Genomic DNA, 21,521 nt, shown 5'->3' on the forward strand with positions numbered 1-21,521 from the left:
AACAGCAAAGGGTTTGGGGTGTGGCCCAAGATATAGAGCACATGCCTTACCAGTCGAAGACCTGCCTGGACTCAGTCTCAGCACCACATCAGCACTGCCGGGAGTGGCATCCACAACGATCAGCCAATCAATGAACAGACCTAAGGGGCTGGAGAGATCGTTTGACATGCTGGAGAAAATGCTTTACAATGTGAGGCCCAGATTTGATCCCTTGCACTGCCTGGAAAAATCCCTGAACACAGAGCCCGGAGTAGCCTCTGACCAAGGCTGTGTGTGGCCCAAACCTAACAAAACTTTAGTACAGCAGTACAGTACAGCAGGTAGGGTGCCTGCCTTGCATGTGGCTGATCTGAGTTCAATCCTCCACACCCCATATGGGCACATCGCCAGGAGTTATTCCTGAGCACAGAGCCAGGAGTAACCCCAGAGCATTATCAGATATGATCCAAAGACAAAAAAATTTTTTTTCTTTTTGCGTCACACCAGGCAATGCACAGAGATTACTCCTGGCTTTGCACTCAGGAATTACTCTTGGCAGTGTTTGGGGGGCCATCTGGGATGCTGGGAATCAAACCCGATAGGCTGTGTGCAAGGCAAATGCCCTATCTGCTGTACTATTGCTTCAGTCCCCAAAGTATTTTTAATTAAAAAATAAAAACCTATAGACATTAAGTATGATTATTAGGAAGAATTATCATAACTTCATCTTAAGATTGTCCACTGGTCTCCAAATCATTCTGCCTCTGCCACAAGTAGGGGCGACCCCACATCAATCTTAAGACCTTTAACCTCTGCTGACAGCAAGAATCCCTGAGCCCAAGTTTGTCATATTATACTTAAACCTGTCTCTCAAGTTAGGGGTTTTGAACTAGAGTCCAAAAGTAGAGTAATGAAGGAGATTGGAAAACGTAACTTAAAAAAATTCTGAAATTTATGACCTAGGAAAGTAGCAAAGTATTGAGAGGGTATTTTTATATCTCTCTGCACGAGGTAGTATCTGCATGTACTTCAATTTTTTCTTTTTGGGTCATACCTGGTGATGCACAGGGGTTACTCCTGGCTCTGCACTCAGATTACTTCTGGCAGTGCTCGGGGGACCATATGGGATGCTGGGATTCGAACCTGGGTCAGCTGTGTGTAAGGCAAACGCCCTACCCACCGTGCTATCGCTCCAGCCCCTGTCCTTCAATTTTGATAAACACACTGAAAATATAGGAAAGTAAGACTTTATGATAGAACATTATATTCATTGTATGAATTTGGATGTGTCACTTTTAAGTTTTAGTGTGTGGGGGGGGGTTTGGGCTTTGGCTTTAATATTAATGAACATTTTTTAATGACTCATTTTCATCTTATCTATGATTAGCTATGTTAGAGTGCTGAACTTTTGTTTTTCTCTACTGAAGCATTTTTGTTTCTTTCTTTTTTCTTTCCTTTCTTCCTCTCTTCCTCTCTTCCTTTCTCCTTCCTCCATTCTCTCTCTGGCTTTTGGGCCACACCCTGGAGATACTTGTCTTATTCCTTGCTCTATGCTCAAGGGTATCTCCCAGCAGTGTTTGGGCAACCATGTGGTGCCAGGGATTGAACCTAGGGGTCTTGCATGTAAAGCACAGACTCCAGACCTCTGGGTCATCTCCTCCATTCTTCTACTGTAAAATTACCAAGTGGGATTAGTTTACACCTTCTTATGGAGAATGATACTCTCAGGAAGAAGCTAGTGTTTTCTTTTGACATGTGACATCCCCTTTTCTGGGCCACTGGTAAGGTCAGAGGATCCCACCAACCTTCCAACTCACTCAAGAGACAGACATATCAGAGACCATTTGTATGTCCCACTGATTCCAGTCAACTCATTCTATAATCTCTCCCACCCATCACCACCTTCTAAGACCAATAATTAGGACAGGAACCATTGGCTCCAAGAAATTAATTTCTTTATAGGCAAATGTTTCTTATATTTGCATATATATCTTTATTTCTTGATTTGAAAAAATAAAACAGTCAATTTATAGACATTTGAACAATTCCATTTGTTTGAAAGCATTCTGAGTTTACTAGTGCTTAATAATGATAAAAGCACAGACTTTTAAAAATATTTTTTTTATAAAGTAATTCACAATATTTGATCATACTTAACATTTAAGCACCAATCCCACCACCATAACACCTTCCTACCACCATATCTGGGATGCTTCCATTCCAAACTCCAAACCCTGCCCCAAAGCAGAACCGAAATAATTCTTTTCTTTTTACGAATACACCATCTAAAGTGATCCAAAAAATTTCCTTAGAGGAAAGTGAAGCACAGACATTTTCGTTGTTGTTTTGGGGCCACAATGACAATGCTCAGGGTTAATCCTGGCTTTTCACTTAGGAATCACTCCTGAAAGTGTCTGGGGAGCCAAATGAATGCTGGGGCTCGAACCGGGGTTGGCTGCAGGCAAGACAAGCACCCTACCTGCTTTTGGAAAGTATACTTTATAAAAATGAAAACGAACCTAGTTTTATAAATTACAGACACAAAAGTTAATAATGAAAATACTTCTGTTATACAGGCCCTTCTAGTTGACAAAATATCCAAAGTCCTTTGCAAATAATAAATACCTAGCGAGGAAGAGAATATGGGTGTTGATAGCTATTATGTCACTTTTACAAGGTCACCTACCTCATGACCTTGTGGCAAGGAGGCATGTAGACTGAGACCTTTCTAGTTCACAGCCTGTCTTAGCTTCCCTGTAACTCTCACATGGAACTCTCACATGGAACTAATCTCAGAGCCTCCAGACTGCCACAGACAAATGACTGATGTATCCATGAAATTGACTAAATGTGGAGGTGAGCCCGTAGCCTTCAAGAGAATACTTTCTTCTGTCCCGCACCACCACCATTCACTCAACATCATGAATGCTTGACTTGCTATTCTCTCCGCTTTCTTGTCATCTCTACTAGAGCCACAGCTGAACCTTGTTTATTTTACATTTTTAGCACAAACCATTAGGTTCAGCATATACTTAATAAAAGTTTGCTGAGTGGGAAAAATGAATAGGCTAATAAACCTTAAACTACATGCAATGCAGGCATGGTTCATACTAGTTTTTAGTATAAATTTGCTCAACCTGTATATTTTTACTTAAAGAAAGCATCTATTCTACTTAGTGGAATTTTCTGTTACAACAAGGAGACTGGATATTAACTCAAAAAGATATATGTACAGCTATGTTCATTGCAATACCAGGCACAATAATCAAGATAGGGAGTCACCCAAATTCCCAGTAACAGGTGAATGGATAAAGAGGTTGTGGTGTGGAACTATAAGATGAGATGAAGTCTTATCTTTAGCTATATCATGAATGAAGCCAGAGGATATGTTGTTAGTCTGAGAGAGAAGGACAAATATCAGATGATCTTTCTCATATGTGGACTATAAAGAAATGAATTAAAGGAATGGACAATGACCAATAATAACAAACACTTGAACTTTGCAGAATTAAGATTATCAAACTGGGGGGCTGGGAGGCTCTGGGAGAGAAGAGGAAGAAAGCAACTATAATTGATACAAGGGCAGTAATAGAGAGTCTCTGGCCCGGACAATGCTCATTCTGGAATACTTCAGAACAGACCAACCATCCAACCAAAACTAAAATGTTTCTCCTAGATATCACTTGTATCACTTGTCATCCTGTCGATCTTTGATTTGCTTGAGTGGGTACCAGTAACATCTCCATTCGTTTCTGTCAAGTGCTAGAGTAGCCCAATGGTATCTGCTCACTCCATGGGGAGCCTCAAACAGTTCGTTCAGGGTTTTGACAAAGAGGTTTGACCATCTTGTAGGTGGACTGCCATGCAGTCTTTTGACATCCCGTGGAATCCAGTCAGTAACAGCTCTAGTCCAGCGGTCATCTCTAAACTGCCTTACGTGTCCGGCCCATCTGATTTTCGGTGCCATGGCAAACGAGACAGCATCCCTGATTCTTGATCATCGACGGAGGTCGGAACTCTGGATTCCTTCTCTCACTTTAGTGAAATGTAATATTCCCAGCATAGCTCTTTCAATTCCTCTTTGGGATACCTGAATAGCATTCTCATCCTGTTTGCATAGGGCCCAGGTCTCTGAGGCATACGTTAGTGCAGGAAGAATGGTGGAGTCGAAAAGATGTACTGGAGTTGGAGGTTCTTCATCCTCTTAACCACTTCTTCGACACTCTTGAAGGCATTCCACGCTGCTCTCTTCCTCCTGAGCAGTTCTGGCGCCAAGTCATTCCTCATGTTGGGTTCTCGACCCAGGTACACATAGCTGCTGCATTCGGAGATGTTCGTTCCATTGAGAGCAAATGGAACATCAGGGACTAGTTCGTTTTTCATGGACATTGTTTTGGTGAGATTCAGCTGCAGTCTGACCTTTCCACACTGGCAGTCGAAGTCTGCCAGCATTTGTGCCACTTGGCTAATGTTTGGTGTTATGAGAACGATGTCATCAGCGAAGCAGAGGTGGTGTAGTTGCCGACATCTATCTTCACTCCCATTCTTTCCCATTCTAGTTGTTGCATGATGTTCTTGAGGGTGGCACTGAAGAGTTTCGGTGAAATGGTATCACCCTGCCGAACCCCTCTCTTTACATCAATGATCACTTCCTTGTCAAATGGTGAGATCCTGGTGGTGAATCCATAATACAGCTCGTGGAGAATCTTGATGTACTGAGTTTGAACACCCTCTTTGGCTAGGGCTTTGATGACCACTTCAGTCTCAACAGAATCAAAGGCCTTCTTTAAATCGATGAATGTTATACAGAGTGGCATCTTGAACTCTTGTGAAACTTCAATGAGCTTGGTCACCGTGTGGATATGGTTGATTGTGCTGAATCCTTTTCGGAACCCGGATTGCTCACATGATTGTTCTTCGTCTAGTGCTCTGCCTATTAAGGATGACTTGAATGAACAACTTGTAGATGATGGACAACAGGCAGATTGGGCAATAGTTGCCGATGTCGTGGATGTCTCCCTTCTTGTACAACAGAATGATGCTGCTGGTTTTCCATTGGGATGGAAACTTGCATATGGACAGGTAGCATGTGAAGAGCCAAGCCAGTGTATTGACGAGTACTGGTGGCAGATTCTTCAGGTGTTCAGGTCTGACCTTGTGTGGCCTGGGTGCTGTACGTGTCTTTACTGACGAGATGGCATGTCCGATTTTGGAAGGGAGGATGTTGGGAACAACTCTCCATCTGCGGAATTTGGTATGTGGGCAGGTGGACGTGGCTGCCAAAGAGATCTGAGTAGAAGTCATGAATAATCCTCTCCATTGCCCTTCTGGAAGATGTGATAGATCCATCAGGACATCAGAAGGCAGTCATCTGGTCTTGTAGTTGGCGAAGGACAGGCGAGCGTTGTGAATACTTTGCCCGGCTTTTGCTGCATCGGCCAACACTGCAGCTCTTCTCTCCTTGAGGTCTTCCTTTATTGCTTCTCTGCACAGCTTTGCGAGCTCGGATGTTAGCTTGTTAGATATCGCTAAAATTTGTGTTTTTCCCTTCTTATTATTGTTGTCTTGCATTTCTATAGGTGTTGAAATTATTGTTGCTTTTCCAAGAGATGTCACTGACCCTCAAGAAGTGAGCCAAGATTTCAAAGAAAACAAGTAAGGACTATCCTTTGAAAGATTAGATTGCAATTCAAGTACAAAGTGATACTTGTGTGGCAATTTACATTTTAGTGATTGACCTCAGTTCTAAAGTAGGTTAATAAACATTACTGCAACAGCAGCCAGATAATAAATATTTTAGATTTTGTGAGCCATATGGTCTCAGCTCTGCAGCATAGCTGAAACCAGCAGCTACAGACAGTACTCAGCCTGTGGGTGAAAGAGGGCTCCAACACAGCTACAGAAACTCGCTGGAGGCCAGAGTTGGTTGGGTCCACAGCAGTGCCACTCAAAATGTGGTCCTCTGATTCTTTTGCTACCTCATGATGAAAGTAAAATCACCTTTAAAAGTTTGTTTGGGGGGGTTCTGGAGAGATAGTTCAGTGGATAAGAGGCTTATCTTGTGTGAGTCCAAGATGGGTTCGATCCCTGGCATCCCATATGGTCCCCAAAGCAGCACCAAGAGCAATTCCTGCTAGCATTGCTGGGTGATACTAAAAAACTAAAAAAAAAAAAAAGAGTTTATTTTGGAGTCAGAGCAGTAGCACAGCAGATAGGATACCTGCCTTGTACGTGGCTAATCCATGTTTGACCCCTGGCATTCGCATCTCATATGGTCCTCCAAGTCCCATCAGGAGTAATTCCTGAGTACAGAGTCAGGAGTAAGCCCTAAGCATCACTGGGTGTGCCCCCACCCCAAAATAGACCCATCAAAACAACCCAAAAGTTTTTATTTAGATTACTTTTCTCATGGGGAAGCAATCCTGGCAGTGCTCAGGAGACAGTGTCAGAGCTTGGACTGGGGCTCCTACATGCAAAGCACTCTAGCCCTTTGCTCTGTCTCCCTGCCTTGGACCTTCACAGTTTAACCATTTTAAAAGTTGTATATCAAGCTAGAGAGATAGTACAGCAGTAGGGCCTTGCCTTGCATAAAGCCAACCCAGGCGTGATCCCAGCACTGCACAAAGTCCCCAGAGTCCACCAGGAGACTCCCTGAGCACAGTGCCAGAGGTAAACCCTGAGCACTGCTGGGTGTGGCCCTCTGAAACAAAGAAGCAATAAAAACATTAAATAAGAGTTGTGTATTAACTGATAATATAATTTTATGCTCATTAATATGATTGCCTGTTTTTGCTTTGTACCATTTTTACAGTACTAAACTTTTGTTCTGTTTTTACCAAATTATCTCCACAATGGACTGGAAAATGTTAAAACTGGATCTTCACAAAAGATAGTTTGAGAAGCACTGGACTGTGTTTGGGGAGGTCAAGCCAAGCCTGTGCTTAGCTCCTCTGGTTCCTCTGGTCAAGTGAGAAAGGACTGACTGGGCAAAGTGAAATGGGCACAGAGGTCAAGTGGGCCAAAGAGTGAACTTTCAGAACTATGGTCCCTCCACTGAGAAGGACCATTTGGAAAGAGTTCTCCAAATTTTCTTGTGATGTCTGGCTGGACTGAGAACTGAGATGCAGAAGATGTGGGGAATGAGATTTTTATTTATTTTTTTAAAACCAATTCTATTGGGGTACTGGGATTTGTAATACTGTTAATCATCCTTTTTCATGCATATATCAGAATGAGATTTTTTTTCAATCAAAACATTTTCTTCTCTCTTAGTCAGAAATCCTCAGTGCATCGAGAATGGAAGCGAGTACATTCTGTTACTCTCGCAAATGAGAGGAAGATGGTAAACTTCGGGACAAAGATGCTGACCATGCCACCTTCATTTCTGAAGAAAGAGGAAAGTTCTAGGGATGACTGTCATGTGAACTCGGATTTTTTGTTGCCAAAACCTTGCCTAGAACCAACTATTTCTAAGTCTGTAGCCAAAGAAGATGTTTTTCACTTTCTAAAGGGGCAGCAAAGGAAATCTGAAGGTGAGCTAAATAAATTTTACAGTGATTATTTTAATAATAAACATGTATTTTATATGCCAGGAACTATTTCTTCCTTCCTTCCTTCCTTCCTTCCTTCCTTCCTTCCTTCCTTCCTTCCTTCCTTCCTTCCTTCCTTCCTTCCTTCCTTCCTTCCTTCCCACCCACATCGGGTAGCATGTTTGCCTTGCATGCAGCCGACCCAGATTCAATTCCCAGCATCCCATATGGCCCCCTGAGCACCGCCAGGGGTAATTCCTGAATACAGAGCCAGGAGTAACCCCTGTGCATCGCCGGGTGTGACCCAAAAAGAATATATATATATATATATATATATATACATATATATATGTTCCTTTGTCAAGAGTATTTATCATAAACAAATATCTTATAAAATATTTTTCTGCATCTATTGATAGGATCATATGATTTTGGAGGTGGGAGAGTATCATGCATGGCTGAGCTCAGGAATTACTCCTAGCTCTTGCTTGGGGCTCACTTCTGGCAGTGTTTGGGGGACCATATGCAGTGTTGGGGTCAAACAGGGGTAGGCACATGCATTACCTCCTTTACTAATCTCTCTTGCCCCAATCAAATGGTTTTTACTTTTAATATGGCACTTATATAGTTCATTGTTCTTTATAGTTGACAGTATTTCACTAAGAAACAGCGCGAGAGGGACTGGAGTAATGGTACTTACTACTACTGTCCTCAACCAATCAGCCTAAACTACCAGGGACAAGCTATAATCTAATAAACTGTGATAAGGAAGATTGCTTGGCAGAGGAACTGTAATGCATCTCACCAAACAAAGAGAAAAAAACTAAATCATTATTATAGGATTTTGGAGTAAAGATACAATTCAATTAAAATATTAAGTAGAACATATTTTGAAAAAATTTATAGAAGTAAAAAGTACATAACAAACTCATTTGGGGAGTATTTTTTATTGACAAATAAAGGACATACATCAGGGTGTGCTCAGGGGACTGTATTGGATGCCAGGAATCAAACCTGGGTTGAACATGGATAAGATAAATGCAAGCACTCTACCCACTGTGCTCCAGCCCCAGCCCTGAGACCTGATCCCTCTCGAAAGGGAAGCAGCCCGCAAGCAAGTTTCACCATCCCAAGCGAAGGGCGGAGCAGCATGGGCTCATTAAAGGCTGCCCAGCCCAGACAGAACCAGCCTCCTCCTCCACATTGAATTGAGGTCAGGAGCGCACCCGGAATCACTAGAGACTTTCTCTGCAGATTAAGGGAATCAGGTACTCCAGGTGATCCTGAATCAAGCCCTTCGTTGCTGCCCACAGGTGTGGGACATTGGTACCAAATCAGGCACTGTGAACTGTGAGTCTGGATGTAACACTGGTCTGTCCATCCTTAGGATTAGAGCTACACAGTAAGTTTGTGACCTCCACTTGGCAGGAACCGTGTTCCAGAGTGAGACAAACTCAGTGTCAAGTCCATGTGCAATTGGGAGCATGAACCCTTGATTGTCACCCAGGCCTGCGCAAAACCAGACCCTCACTCCATGAGGACTCAGCATCCGACACAATAAAGAGGCAGAGGGTCTCACCTGCATTAAGGAATGATGACAGAAACCTGGGAAGACCCACAGCACACAAGAGCTTTCTAAACTCCTTGACTAGGGGCAGGAGAGATAATACTAAGTAAGGCACTTGCCTCTCATGCAGCCAACTCAGGTTTCAGAACCCGTATTGCATATGGTCCCCTGAGCACTGCCAGGAGAAATTCCTGTGCACCAAGCCAGGAGTAAAGCTCCAAACACCGTCAGATGTGACACACAAAAATATTAAAAAGGAAAAAATAGATAAACTTCAAACTAAAAATGGTAATAAAAGACAGATATGGGGGCTGGAGCGATAGCACGGCGGGTAGGGCGTTTGCCTTGCAGGTGGCCAACCCAGGTTCAATTCCCAGCATCCCATATGGTCCCCTGAGCACTGCCAGGAGTAATTCCTGAGTGCATGAGCCAGGAGTAACCCCTGTGCAAAGCTGGGTGAGCCCCAAAAAGAAAAAAAAAGACATATATGGATATTATGTAATGGTTAAGCTGTTCTTACATCAAAAAGATGAAAGGCTCATTAACATATACACCAAGGGCTGGAGCGATAGCACAGCGGGTAGGGCGTTTGCCTTGCACGCGGCCGACCTGGGTTCGAATCCCAGCATCCCATATGGTCCCCTGAGCACGACCGGGGTGATTCCTGAGTGCAGAGCCAGGAGTAACCCCTGTGCATCGCCAGGTGTGACCCAAAAAGCAAAAATAAATAAATAAATAAATAAATAACATATACACCAAATGCAAGAGAACTGACTGACTTGAAGCAACTACTAACAGTCCTGAAGAAAGATCTGAACAGCAACACAGTAGTAGTAGGAGATTTTAACATCCTCCCTCTCAGTTGCTGGGATTCCCACTCCTTGTTGAGTTCTTTCCTATAGGTACTGAACAGAATAGAGAAAGCTAGAAGCTAAACATTATTAATTTATGCAGTTTTCAGCTGTAAAAATTTTTGCTGATGCTGCTTGTTTCCTTTCCCCAGAACTGTTCATATTTATACCTTCTAAAATTCTTTTACTCATATTTTAGTGAGGTTTTGGATTTTCACTTACAGTGGAGAAAAAACTTATAAATTTAACCTTTAACTATAATTATATACACATTTAAGAAAGTTCTCAACATATATTGTGAAAGACTTATCAGAAAGAGCTTACCTCTACACTTCCAGGAGAAATTGTTTTGGGGCTACACCTGGCAATGGTCAAGGGTTATTCTTGGCTCTGCACTCAGGAACTTCTCCTGATGCTGCTCAGGGGACCAAACCTGGCTTGGCTGCTTGGGCAAGCACCCTACCTGTTGTAATATCTCTCTGCTCCCACACACACTCCTGCCTCCCACACACACACACCAGAAAATTTTGAGTGCCTTTCTATCCCTGAATCATTCCTTATCAGAGCTGCCTAATATTTATTCAAATATTTATAATACTACCTGAAATATTTTTAACTCAGGAAGTTATACATATGTGTCTTACTATAAATTATATTCAGTTATAATTCTGGGATATCCATGAAATTTCTTTTTTTCCCCTCTGAGTCACACCCAGCAATGCTGAAGAGGTTACTACTGGCTCTGCACTCAGCAATTACTCCTGGTGATGCTCGGGAGGCAATATGGGATGTCAGAGATAGAATCTAGTCAGTTGTCTACAAGGCAAACACCCTTCCTGCTGTACTATCACTCTGGCCCCATGAAATGTCTTTTCTTTCCTTCTTTTTTTTTTAGCTTTATGGGTCACACCTGACAATTCTCAGGGGTTACTCCTGGCTCTGTACTCAGGAATTTCTCCTAGCGGGAGATCGTACGGGATGCTGGGAATCGAATCCGGGTCGGCCGCATGCAAGGCAAACGCCCCACCCACTGTGCTATCACTCCAGCCCCGAAATGTCTCTTCTTTGTTTGTTCAGCCACACACTGGCTGCGCTTAGGACTTACTCCAGGCTCTGTGCTCAGAGACCACCCTGGGGGTCTCAGAGAACCCTTTTGGATGCCGGGAATCAAGCCCAGCTAAACTACATGCAAGACAGGTGCCCTGCACACCATGCTATCTCTCTAAACCCCACAATAGCTTTTCAAGAGAAAAGCTCAAGCTTTCAAATACAAAGTGTGTGGGCAAGAATTTTGTCTTTGGGAGCTGGAGCAATAGCACAGCAGGTAGGGCCTTACACGCGGCCAACTTAGGTTCGATTCCCAGCATCTCATTGGGTCCCCCAAGCACCACTAGGAGTAATTCCTGAGTGCGAAGTCAGGAGTGATGCTGGCGAGTTGTGGCAAAGGAGAATTCCCCTTCCCCTCACCCTTCCTTCGGAATTCATGATTTATTAAATAATATTTTCACAATCCTGCACAATCCAGGATTTGTGAACAAAACCCTTAGGTTAAGAGATGACTGAGGGGCCGGAGCGATAGCACAGCGGGTATGGCGTTTGCCTTGCACGCGGCCAACCCGGGTTCGATCCCCGGCATCCCATATGGTCCCCCACACACCGCCAGGAGTAATTCCTGAGTGCAAAGCCAGGAGTAACCCCTGAGCATCGCTGGGTGTGACCCAAAAAGAAAAAAAAAAAAGAGATGACTGAATGGCCAGTGTGTGTTGGGAAATTCGTGTTTTTCTCCCGAGAGATTCAAAAACCTTATTTCCCCAGGAGCTTTTGCTTACTTTAAAAAAATTTGTTTGTTTGGGGGCCATACCTGGTTGTTTCTGTGCTCAAGAATTACTTCTAATTTTGGGGGGGGGGCTACACTTGGCCATGCTCAGAGCCTGCTCCTGTCTCTGTGCTTAGGAATCACTCCTGCTAAGCTCCGGGGACCATATGAAATGCCCGGAATTAAACCCAGGTTGGCCATGTGCTAGGCAAGCACCTTACCCACTGGACTATCACTCCAGCCACTTACTCCTAGCTCTGGGAATAGAGGTCACTCCTGGCAGCTTTCGGGGGACCACATGCTGTTCTGGGAATTTAAGCCACGGTCCACTGCATGCTTATCTTCTGTACTAATCTTCGTTCCAGGCTTTGTTTGTTTATAATAAAGGCAATAAAACCCAGAATCACATCCCCTTTCTCTTGGTGGCATTTACCCACTTTTTATAGTAAAGGTCTCTCTTGCTCAGGAGAAAAAGATGGATTAAAGTGTGAATCATTCACTCCATAAGCTCCAAGACTCATGTCAGGCTTCCCTCCCCTGCTCCAGCCCCACCACGTGCTCTGGTAAACCCCTGCTCTTCACTACAGTGCCTGTGGGGGCTGGAATGAGGGGGACTGGCTCTGTAGTGACCGGTGAGTAAGAAATGCTGTGTTTTCTAATCCAGAGTCTCATTCTCTAAAAAAATCATGCGTATAAACATTACACATATATAAGGTAGCACTGTCATCCCATTCTTCATCGATTTGTTTGAGCAGGCACCAGTAACGTCTCCATTGTGAGACTTGTTGTTACTGTTTTTGGCATATCCAATACACCACGGGTAGCTTACCAGGCTCTGCCGTGCGGACAGGATACTCTTGGTAGTTTGCTGAGCTCTCCGAGAGGGACAGAGGAATCGAATCTGGGTTGGCCTTGTGCAAGCCCTACCCACTGTGCTATAGACATAGACAGAAAAGTCTATTTCTCCTACAAAACAATAAATGCAATTTAGCATCTTATTTTATTTATGATAAAACTATGCTGTTATGAGTTAAACATTAGAACAGAGTCTGTACATATATTATACATATATAATGATGACACATATACCAGTGTTATAGATATACATACATATGACATATAACAGATGGCCAAAAGCAACAAACCTAAGAATTAGTCTGTAGAACAAAGCTTGCAATGGTGGGGAGATGTGGGAGGCTTTTGAGATGTGGGACTGGGGGACAACACTGAGACAGCAGAAGGAAATAGGCACTTGGGATGGTGGTGGAGGGTGCTGGAATGTTGCATGTGTGAAACTCTATCATTGGCAGTAATGAAAAATTGTAACGCACAGTGACTAAAGTAACATTTTAAAAAGAAGAAATATTATCGTCATATACCTCTTTATGATGGGGATCTAGCCTGAGAAATGCATCATTAGATAATTTCATTGTGTGTGAATTCTTTTTTTTTTTTTTGGCTTTTTTTGGGTCATACCCAGTGATCCTCAGGGATTACTCCTTGCTCTGCACTCAGGAATTACTTCTGGCGGTGCTCAAGGGACCATATGGGATGCTGGAAATTGAACCCTGGTTGGCCGAGTGCAAGGCAAATGCCCTACCCGCTGTGCTATCACTCCAGCCCCTGTGTGTGAATTCTTTAGGATGCACTTATATCTTGATGGTACAGCCTAATGATACACCCTATAGATAGCACCTCAGCTATCTATAGCACCTCGGCTATCTATAGGGACCACCATCATACATGTGGTGTTAATATATATACTTATGTATTATAGAAATGTGATAGTAATACATATGCGCTCATGTATATTTGTGGTGAGTATATTTATACATCTATATATGAACAATACTCTATATGAAATGACCATCCCCTTTAGCATCAATTATCCGAAGTTTTGTATAAAGATTCCTTACCTACCTCCATGGGGATCACACCTGAAAATGCTCTTCATTGCACACTTTTCTTCAAATATCAGCACTATGATCACTCTAGCCTCACACATTGACAAGACTGACTAGATTCAGGGCTGGAGGGATAGCACAGAGGGTCAGCTGTTTGCCTTGCACGCGGTCGACCCAGGTTCTATTCTTAACATCCTATATGGTCCTTCAAGCACTGCCAGCAGTAATTTCTGAGTGCAGAGCCAGGAGTAACCCCTGTGCATCACTAGGTGTGACCCAAAAAGAAAAAAAAAGACTGACTAGGTTCAGTGTACTTCTGAAAATATTTAATATTTATTTTTTATTACAGACTTTTCTTCCTCTGATATGAAGTACAGAAGACGTGGAGTTGAGGTAAGAGCTGACATTTGTTTGAGGACTTTGACTTTAAAAATTAAACCAGGGGGCCAAGTAGATGGCTTAAAGTGTTGGAGTTTGTGCTTCTCATACAGGGGGTCCAGGTTTGAAACCCAGCACTATCTTGTCCCCTGAGCACCATCAGTTTTAGTGTTACACCATCAGCCCAAATAGTGTTTTTTTTTTTTTTTGCTTTTTGGGTCACACCTGGCGATGCACAGTGGTTACTCCTGGCTCAGCACTCAGGAATTAGCCCTGGTGGTGCTCAGGGGACCATATGGGATGTGGGAATCGAACCCGGGTTGGCTGTGTGCAAGGCAAATGCCCTACCCGCTGTGCTATTGCTCCAGTCCCCAGTTTTGGGCCCAAATAGTTTTATGCCCAGAAACTATTAAAAAAAAAAACTAATACAAGGCTTAAGTCTGACAGTACCGTGGGTCAGACGTTTGTCATGCATGTGGCCAACCAGATCCCGTATGGTCCCCAGAGCACACCTGGTATGATCTCTGAGCACAGAGTCAGAAGTTACCCCTGAGCACTGCTGGGTATGAACCCAAACCAAGCAAACCAAACAAACAAAACTTAATACCAAGGAATTCTTGTTAGACACAAAGAGCTCAGAATCAAGACCTTTCCTGGTGCACTATTCTATCTCACATGCAGCTTACATACTAGCAGTATGTAAACTAGCAGTGATATCTGAAAAATCATTCTTGCCTATGTATTTTATTTCTGGGTGTTTCCTGTTTTCTGTATTATGAGCTGTGTTGCTCTCAGACAATTTTAATTTGTCCTCTTGTAACATGTCTGGAAATTAGGTCATTTTTGTTTTACAATGATAAATATTTCCTAGTGTCTAATTTAGACGTAAAACATTTGAGAATACTTTGCAACTTGAGTTTCCTAACTCTGAGACTTTATTTCTCCTATGCACCTTTGAGAAGATGCATAGGTACTGCTAATTGTTTTGTGGGTTTGTTTTCTGTAGGAGAGGGGCCTCACCCAAGTCCCAGTGACTAGAACTCAGTAACCCACACCCAGGTGTTACTCCTGGCTCTTCTCTCAGTAATCAAACCTGGTGGTGCTCAGGTGACTATATGGGATGCTAGGATCAAACCCGGGTTGGCCACGTGCAAGGCAAGGTCCCTCCTCACTATATGGCCCCATACTAGTTTTTTTTTTTAAATTTATTGGCCAAAAAAAAAGATGTAATGAATGTTACTAGAAAGGAGTTTAAATACTGGGAGACACTGTCCTTATTTCTGAATTTCCTTATTACTTTTTAGAGATTGAAGAAAATTATTCAGGAAATATGTTTGGAGACTATACTGCCTCTCACCTTTGAAAATTCTGTTTCTTATAGCAGGATCCTCTCGCTCTTCCTCCTTACACATAGGGGTTGGGGATAAACATTTAACATACAGCTCTCAATTAACACCCATTATCCATACCTATAAATATTCTGATATAATTATCAAATACATGGAACAGATCACAATGTAAAGTTTAAAGAACAGAAGGCTCTTTAATATATATTAGGTTACACTGCCCTCTAGAGGTTGAACATAATAAAGACGAGCTAAGTTTGGAAATGGGCTGGAGCAATAGCACAGCGGAAAGACCTTGAACTTGGTCGACCTGAGTTCGATTTCTCCACCCCTCTCAGAGAGCCCAGCAAGTTACCGAGAGTATCTCGCCCGCATGGCAGAGTCTGGCAAGCTACCCATGGTGCATTTGATATGCCAAAAACAGTAACAACAAGTCTCAAATGGAGACGTTACTGGTGCCCGCTTGAGCAAATCGATGAGCAACAGGATGACAGTGACAGTGACAGTGAAGTTTGGAAATGGAGCACAAAGTCAGCCTCAAGGGAACAATGAGCTGTGGTTGTACTCTAAATATAAATTCTGAGCTAGTCACAGCTTGAAGATTATTGTAAAATTGAGCAGCAGTTTAAGCTTGTCTGACTCATAACTTCAAAAACATGAACGCAGTCCTATGGAAAATAAAAAAGAGAGGTCGAAGAGATAGTACAGTGGGTAGGTGCTTGGCTTGCTGCAGCCAACCCAGGTTTGGTCCTTGGAACCTCATGTTGTCCCCTGAGGAACATCAGGAGTGAGCCCTGGGCACAGAGGTGGGAGTAAGCCCTGAGCACCACTGGATGCACCTCCAACACCCCCCCCCCCACCACAAATAATGTCTTTAAAGGGAAAGAGTTTCATCTTAAACTTTAACATTTATTACATGTAGTCTTTTTTTTTCAATATTAGCCATGAATCTTTATGTCTATAATTGTGGTTTCAAACTTATTTTGTTTAAAATTGTCAAAGAATTTATAATTTGAATCTTAATAATTTTAGTTTTTATTTATAAAATTTAACTATTATTTTAGCTTTGTTCTAACAGAACTTCAGCAAAGGCATCTTAGTTTCAAAAACTGTGATTGCCAGCCTTGTACTTTTAAGGGTTTCCTTACAGAAATTCTTAGAATCTCTCCAGATTACCTTAAATCAGTAATAGGCTGTATACAAGCGTCTACACTAACTTCTCTTTCTCTTTTAGCAACCTCTGCCACCATTGTCATTCTTGTCTATGCAACCTGGTCTCTTTACTATTCCCCCAAGTCACAAGGATCAAAAGGAGAGAGAACGAAATATTTCAAGCCTCATATCCTTTGTTCCTAAGTTCTCTGAGCCTGTGAGTCGGTCTGATGAGTTTCTAGCATCAAACAAGCAGCAGGAAGTCCCAGTTAAAGTGTTTGTGGATCAGACTCTCAGGTCCTCTGATGGCTCCATTTGGTCCAGAAACCTGTGCTCTTTTTGGAAGGCTAACCATCACAGACAACACCTGGGGGTGAAGGGGGACCTGAAATCCACGGAAACAGACGAGCATGACAAAACTGAAACATCTCACTTTGCAAAAAGGCAGTCTTTGGTATCCTTTGAGTCTTTTAAGGAATGTGATTTTCCCATGGACCATGAAGTTGATCTTGATTCTCTTGGTAGTGAAATTAGAAAAGCAGAAGAGGAGAATTCTCAATATATAGCACCCCAAATGAGAGGAGGTTCAGAAGCCAGAAACCATGAGCAAGATTCAGAAGTGTTACATGTCATGTCAATCAAGTTCCAGGAAATCCAGCACTCAGAAAGAGCTCAAAGCCAGACTGAAGAGACTAGAAATGATACAGCTGATTCAAAAGGCACTGTAGTACCTGATGATGAAGCAGTGGCCTCGAATCATATTTTCGAAGATTTTTCTGAACTTAAAGCTTTGTTCAGTGTAGTTCCTCATGACCCCATTGACAATAAGCTCCCAAGCAGTCAGAGGGACATGGAAACAAACACAAAAATATCAATAGCAGAGACAACCAAACCAGAAATGAATGGACTGGTGCCACTTATCCACATCACTTTTCCGGGAGAAGGAACTCCCAAAGAGCCAGCAATAACCAAACCAAGCCTCCAGAAAAGAAAAAGCGCTCTTCCTAACAACAGCTTCAACATGCTAGCACGCCAAGAAAGTGACAGACATAAGCTGAAAACCCACAGAAATAAGATGGATTCCAAAACCAAGGGCAGCAACAAAACACCTCAGAATTTCATGGTTACCACTACAGAAGGTTCCACGAAGCCCAGCATGCATAAAACCAGCATGAAAACACAAATCTTCCCTGCTTTGGGGCTTGACGCCAGATCTCGACAACCATCCAAGTTTCAAAGGAGGATGCCACAGATAGAAAAGAAGCCATCACCGTACCGGGCTCTGAAGCCTAAAAAGCAATCATTTCCTTGCATTAATAAAAATTCAGGAACAAAAAAGTCCTCTGTTCAGCCAACAGAACCAAGACCTACTCACTTAGATCTCAAGTATAGTGACATGTTCAAAGAAATCAATTCAACTGCTAATGGACCTGGAATCTATGAGATGTTTGGGACTCCTGTCTATTGCCACATTCGAGAGGCTGAACGGCACGAAAACAGGCATTACCGAGACATCAGCTCAGCCCCACTTGGCAGAAGCATCACCAATAAGTGCCGGACTTCACACAGTGAAAGGAATAGCAATAGCAGAGCAAGACTATCTCAGAAAAGGCCACATATTAAGCCCACAAAGCCCTCCCTTGGTATCAAAAAAAAGCACAAAAGTTTAACTTCTGAAGAAAAAGGAAGCAAAGCTATAGGCAGTAACATTCCAGACATTGAAAACGATGATGGTATTTCAAAACCAGAGTGGCAGAGAACATCTTCGGAAACAGACTTTCTTCCTCCCAGAGATGAGGTTAGGCTCTCGAACTTGACTCAGACTCATGAACAGCCCATTGAACAGAATGAATTCCTTCCTGTCTCAAATTTGTCTATTATTGAAGAAATCTCTATGGAAGAGTCTCCTGATGAAGGAGACATTTCTAACAATCAAATACTTGCTTCAAGCCTCAGGGATCTGCATGAACTTGAAGAGCTACATCATCAGGCCCCATTTTTCCTTTCAGAAAACAGCTGGGTATTGCCCAGTGAGAAGAATTCCAACAAGCAGGTACTACAGAAGGAGGAGGATACAGCATCTCTCGGTAAAACAAATGCCAACCAAATTTTACCTAATGATCTAGAATTTGATTGTGTTCCCAACAAACCTAAAACCCTCATAAGTTTCTCTTTCCAAGAGAAACAAGAAAATGCATCTCCCCCGTTATATCAACACTGGGCACATTCCTGGGATGAGGATAGTTTAGTTGATAAGTCAGTTATAAATCAAAGCTTTGGACAAACGTTAAGTGATGCAAACCCAACTTCCCAAGAGATTGTTGACTCTCTAGAGGATGAAGAATTGACAGATGAACTCTTGGGTTGCCTTGCTGCAGAACTGCTGGCTCTTGATGAGAAAGATAACGAGACTTTCCAAATAGTGGCAAATGAAACAGATCCTGAAAACATAAACCTTCTCTTCGGTGGGAGTGAAAATACAAGAGAAGAATTGGTCAGGGAGACAACAAATGTTGAGATACAGGTTGGTGTCAGAATTGGAAATTAATTTTGGTTTGGAAGGGACCATCAGATACTATCTGGTCCAAATCCCTTTATTTCCCAATGAGGATTCAGAAACCCTAAAGAATTAAATACCTTCCTCAGGGGGCCCACTGTTTGGTTTCAAGTTTGGGACCTAGATTCCCTGATTCTCCAAGTAAATAATATACTCTGGTTATGACACCTCATTTAGCTAGCCTGACACTGCAATGGAATACTTTTGGAGTACAGTAATGTAGCAAAACTATATAGCAAAAAGTAATATGACAAACAGGTCAACATTCTATTCAGTGATGATTTAATCAATAAATATCAGAGAGATCATTATGGGTAAAGCATTTCTATAGGTTTCATGAGATGTCATCTTTTCTAAGAGTAAATACCATATTTCACTATTGCTCATAGCTTCTCTTCTTAAGCCCCTTACCTGTTGGACACTTGGGTTCTACCCGCTTCTTGACTACCACATAAATGGTGCTAAGATGAACATAGGGAAGCATATCTTTGTGAGTTAGGGTTGTGTATTCTTATCATTGTTTGTTGTTTTTGTGCTTGGAGGCCTACACCTGGTGGTGCTAGGGGTGTGCTTCTGGCTCTGTGCTATCTGGTCACTGCCACTGGAAGTGAGAGGATATATGGGTACTGAAATTTGAACTGTGACCTCCAGTGCTCAAAACATGCACAGTAGTTTGCTGAGTGATCACTCGGGCCATTTTGTGATTTTTGGATAAATATCGATGAATGGAATTACTGGATTATGTTTAAATTTTTCTTTCTTTTTTTTTTTTTTTTTTGCTTTTTGGGTCACACCTGATGATGCTCAGGGGTTACTCCTGGCTCTGCACTCAGGAATCACCGCTGGTGGTGCTCAGGGGACCATATGAGATGCTGGGAATCGAACCCGGGTTGGCCGAGTGCAAGGCAAACGCCCTACCCACTGTGCTATTGCTCCAGCCCCATGTTTAAATTTTTCTAAATCTTCATTTCTATTCTCATCAGTAGTGAGTGAAAGATCCTTTTTTCTCAACAATTCCCACCTGTGTGTGTTCACAAATGAAGAGGGGCCACAGGGCTCTATCTCTTCCGCAGCCCGCATTCGGTAGTCTTTAGTCGCTTCCCCCACCCCAGGGAGGCTGATGGAGATGGGCAGGTGAAGGAAGGAACGAGTGCCAGGCTGGTCAGTATCAGTTGCAGTTTATTCCAATCTCCATTCCCGGTCTGCTTCTCTCTCGCGCGTGCGCCTCTGTGTGTTCCCCCTACTTCTGTCTTTCCTGCTTCTATGTGTTCTCATGTCTTCTCCCTGCTTCTTTGTCTTCCGCCTGCTTCTGTGTGTTCCCCCTACTTCTCCTACAATCTTATAGCAATCACATAGGGTGGTAACACAAAGGTGGGTCGGAACATTAACACATCAACAAAGAAAGGTAAGACCACTCCTCAAGGACAAAATCTCATCTAAGAAGATTACTAGATCTGCTCAAGGATGGGATCCAAACAAGGGTATGTCACTTTCTTCTTTCCTCAGCTAGTAATCCACTTATAGTTGTAGTAAATCTACTTCTATTATTTCTAGCAATGTCATTCTGTATGAGCACAATAAGAGATATAACCTTAAAGTTTGGTTCTTCCTGAGGACATCTCACTATACATTCCAGACCACAGACCTCAGGCCAGGTTAATCTTCCTAACCCCAGAAGGGTCCTAGTCTCGTCGTTAGCTTTGGGTCGTGACAGCATTGTCCATGATCATGCCCTCAACTTATAGTTGAGTATTGTGGTGCTTTGGCCTGGCCCATTTCGATGCCAGGGTAGCTCACAGCTTGCCCTGGGTCCGTTCCGTCCCTCATCGGGACCCTGCTTTTGGGGTGCTAGGAACTAAGGGCAACTGAGTTGAGAAAGCAGATGCCCAAGAGTAAATATTATTGGAGTCAGATCATCTCCCAAGTTACAAGAGCATAATATTAACTGTCTTCCTGTGTCCATACAGAAAGGACATTGCTTTACGGTAAACTATGCAAAAGACACTAACTTACAATACAAATTCAGAGTTCTTCGAAGGATCTGATCTTACAAGATAACAGAATCTGATTAGGGTAAGGTAGTTAACTGGTTGGGAAGGAGGTGCAGAGAAAAGTTTACAGATAAACAAAGGAAGGGAGTATCTCCTCCATGAGTGTTTAAACCTAAGCTCCCTGTGGCAAGGGAGGAAGGACAAATCAATGTTATCCTACATACCTGCGTTTGTTTTTCTAGTTTATTGATCATAGGCTACTCTTGCTGGTCTGAAGTGTTATCTTATTGACATTTTTATTTGCATTTCACAGATAGAATGGTGAGCATAGAGTGTTAAAGTCTTCTGCTAATGGAGCTGGGGTGGTATGGATTAGGGCAGGGCATGCAAAGTCCCAAAGTACCTCCAGCTGGAAGGTCCATAAACACTGTTGCAGTGATCTTGGTGGCCC

General features: G+C 42.8%; 1 protein-coding gene across 5 annotated transcripts in view; it reads left to right on the plus strand.

Moving 5' to 3' along the window:
• Positions 1-21,521, plus strand: part of MAP3K19 (mitogen-activated protein kinase kinase kinase 19) — a 57,423-nt gene that overhangs the window by 19,801 nt on the left and 16,101 nt on the right. For 3 of the 5 annotated variants that reach the window (XM_004616504.2, XM_012934502.2, XM_012934503.2), the window contains exons 4-6: positions 5,559-5,634; positions 7,252-7,511; positions 13,996-14,039. In XM_004616504.2, coding sequence (XP_004616561.1) covers positions 5,559-5,634; positions 7,252-7,511; positions 13,996-14,039 — 380 coding nt within the window. Of the gene's footprint in view, positions 1-5,558; positions 5,635-7,251; positions 7,512-13,995; positions 14,040-16,604; positions 19,047-21,521 lie in introns of all 5 variants that reach the window. The other 2 variants (XM_004616503.2, XM_012934501.2) reach the window with 2 other exon arrangements.

This window comes from Sorex araneus, chromosome X, assembly GCF_027595985.1.
Source record: "Sorex araneus isolate mSorAra2 chromosome X, mSorAra2.pri, whole genome shotgun sequence".
NCBI lineage: Eukaryota > Metazoa > Chordata > Mammalia > Eulipotyphla > Soricidae > Sorex > Sorex araneus.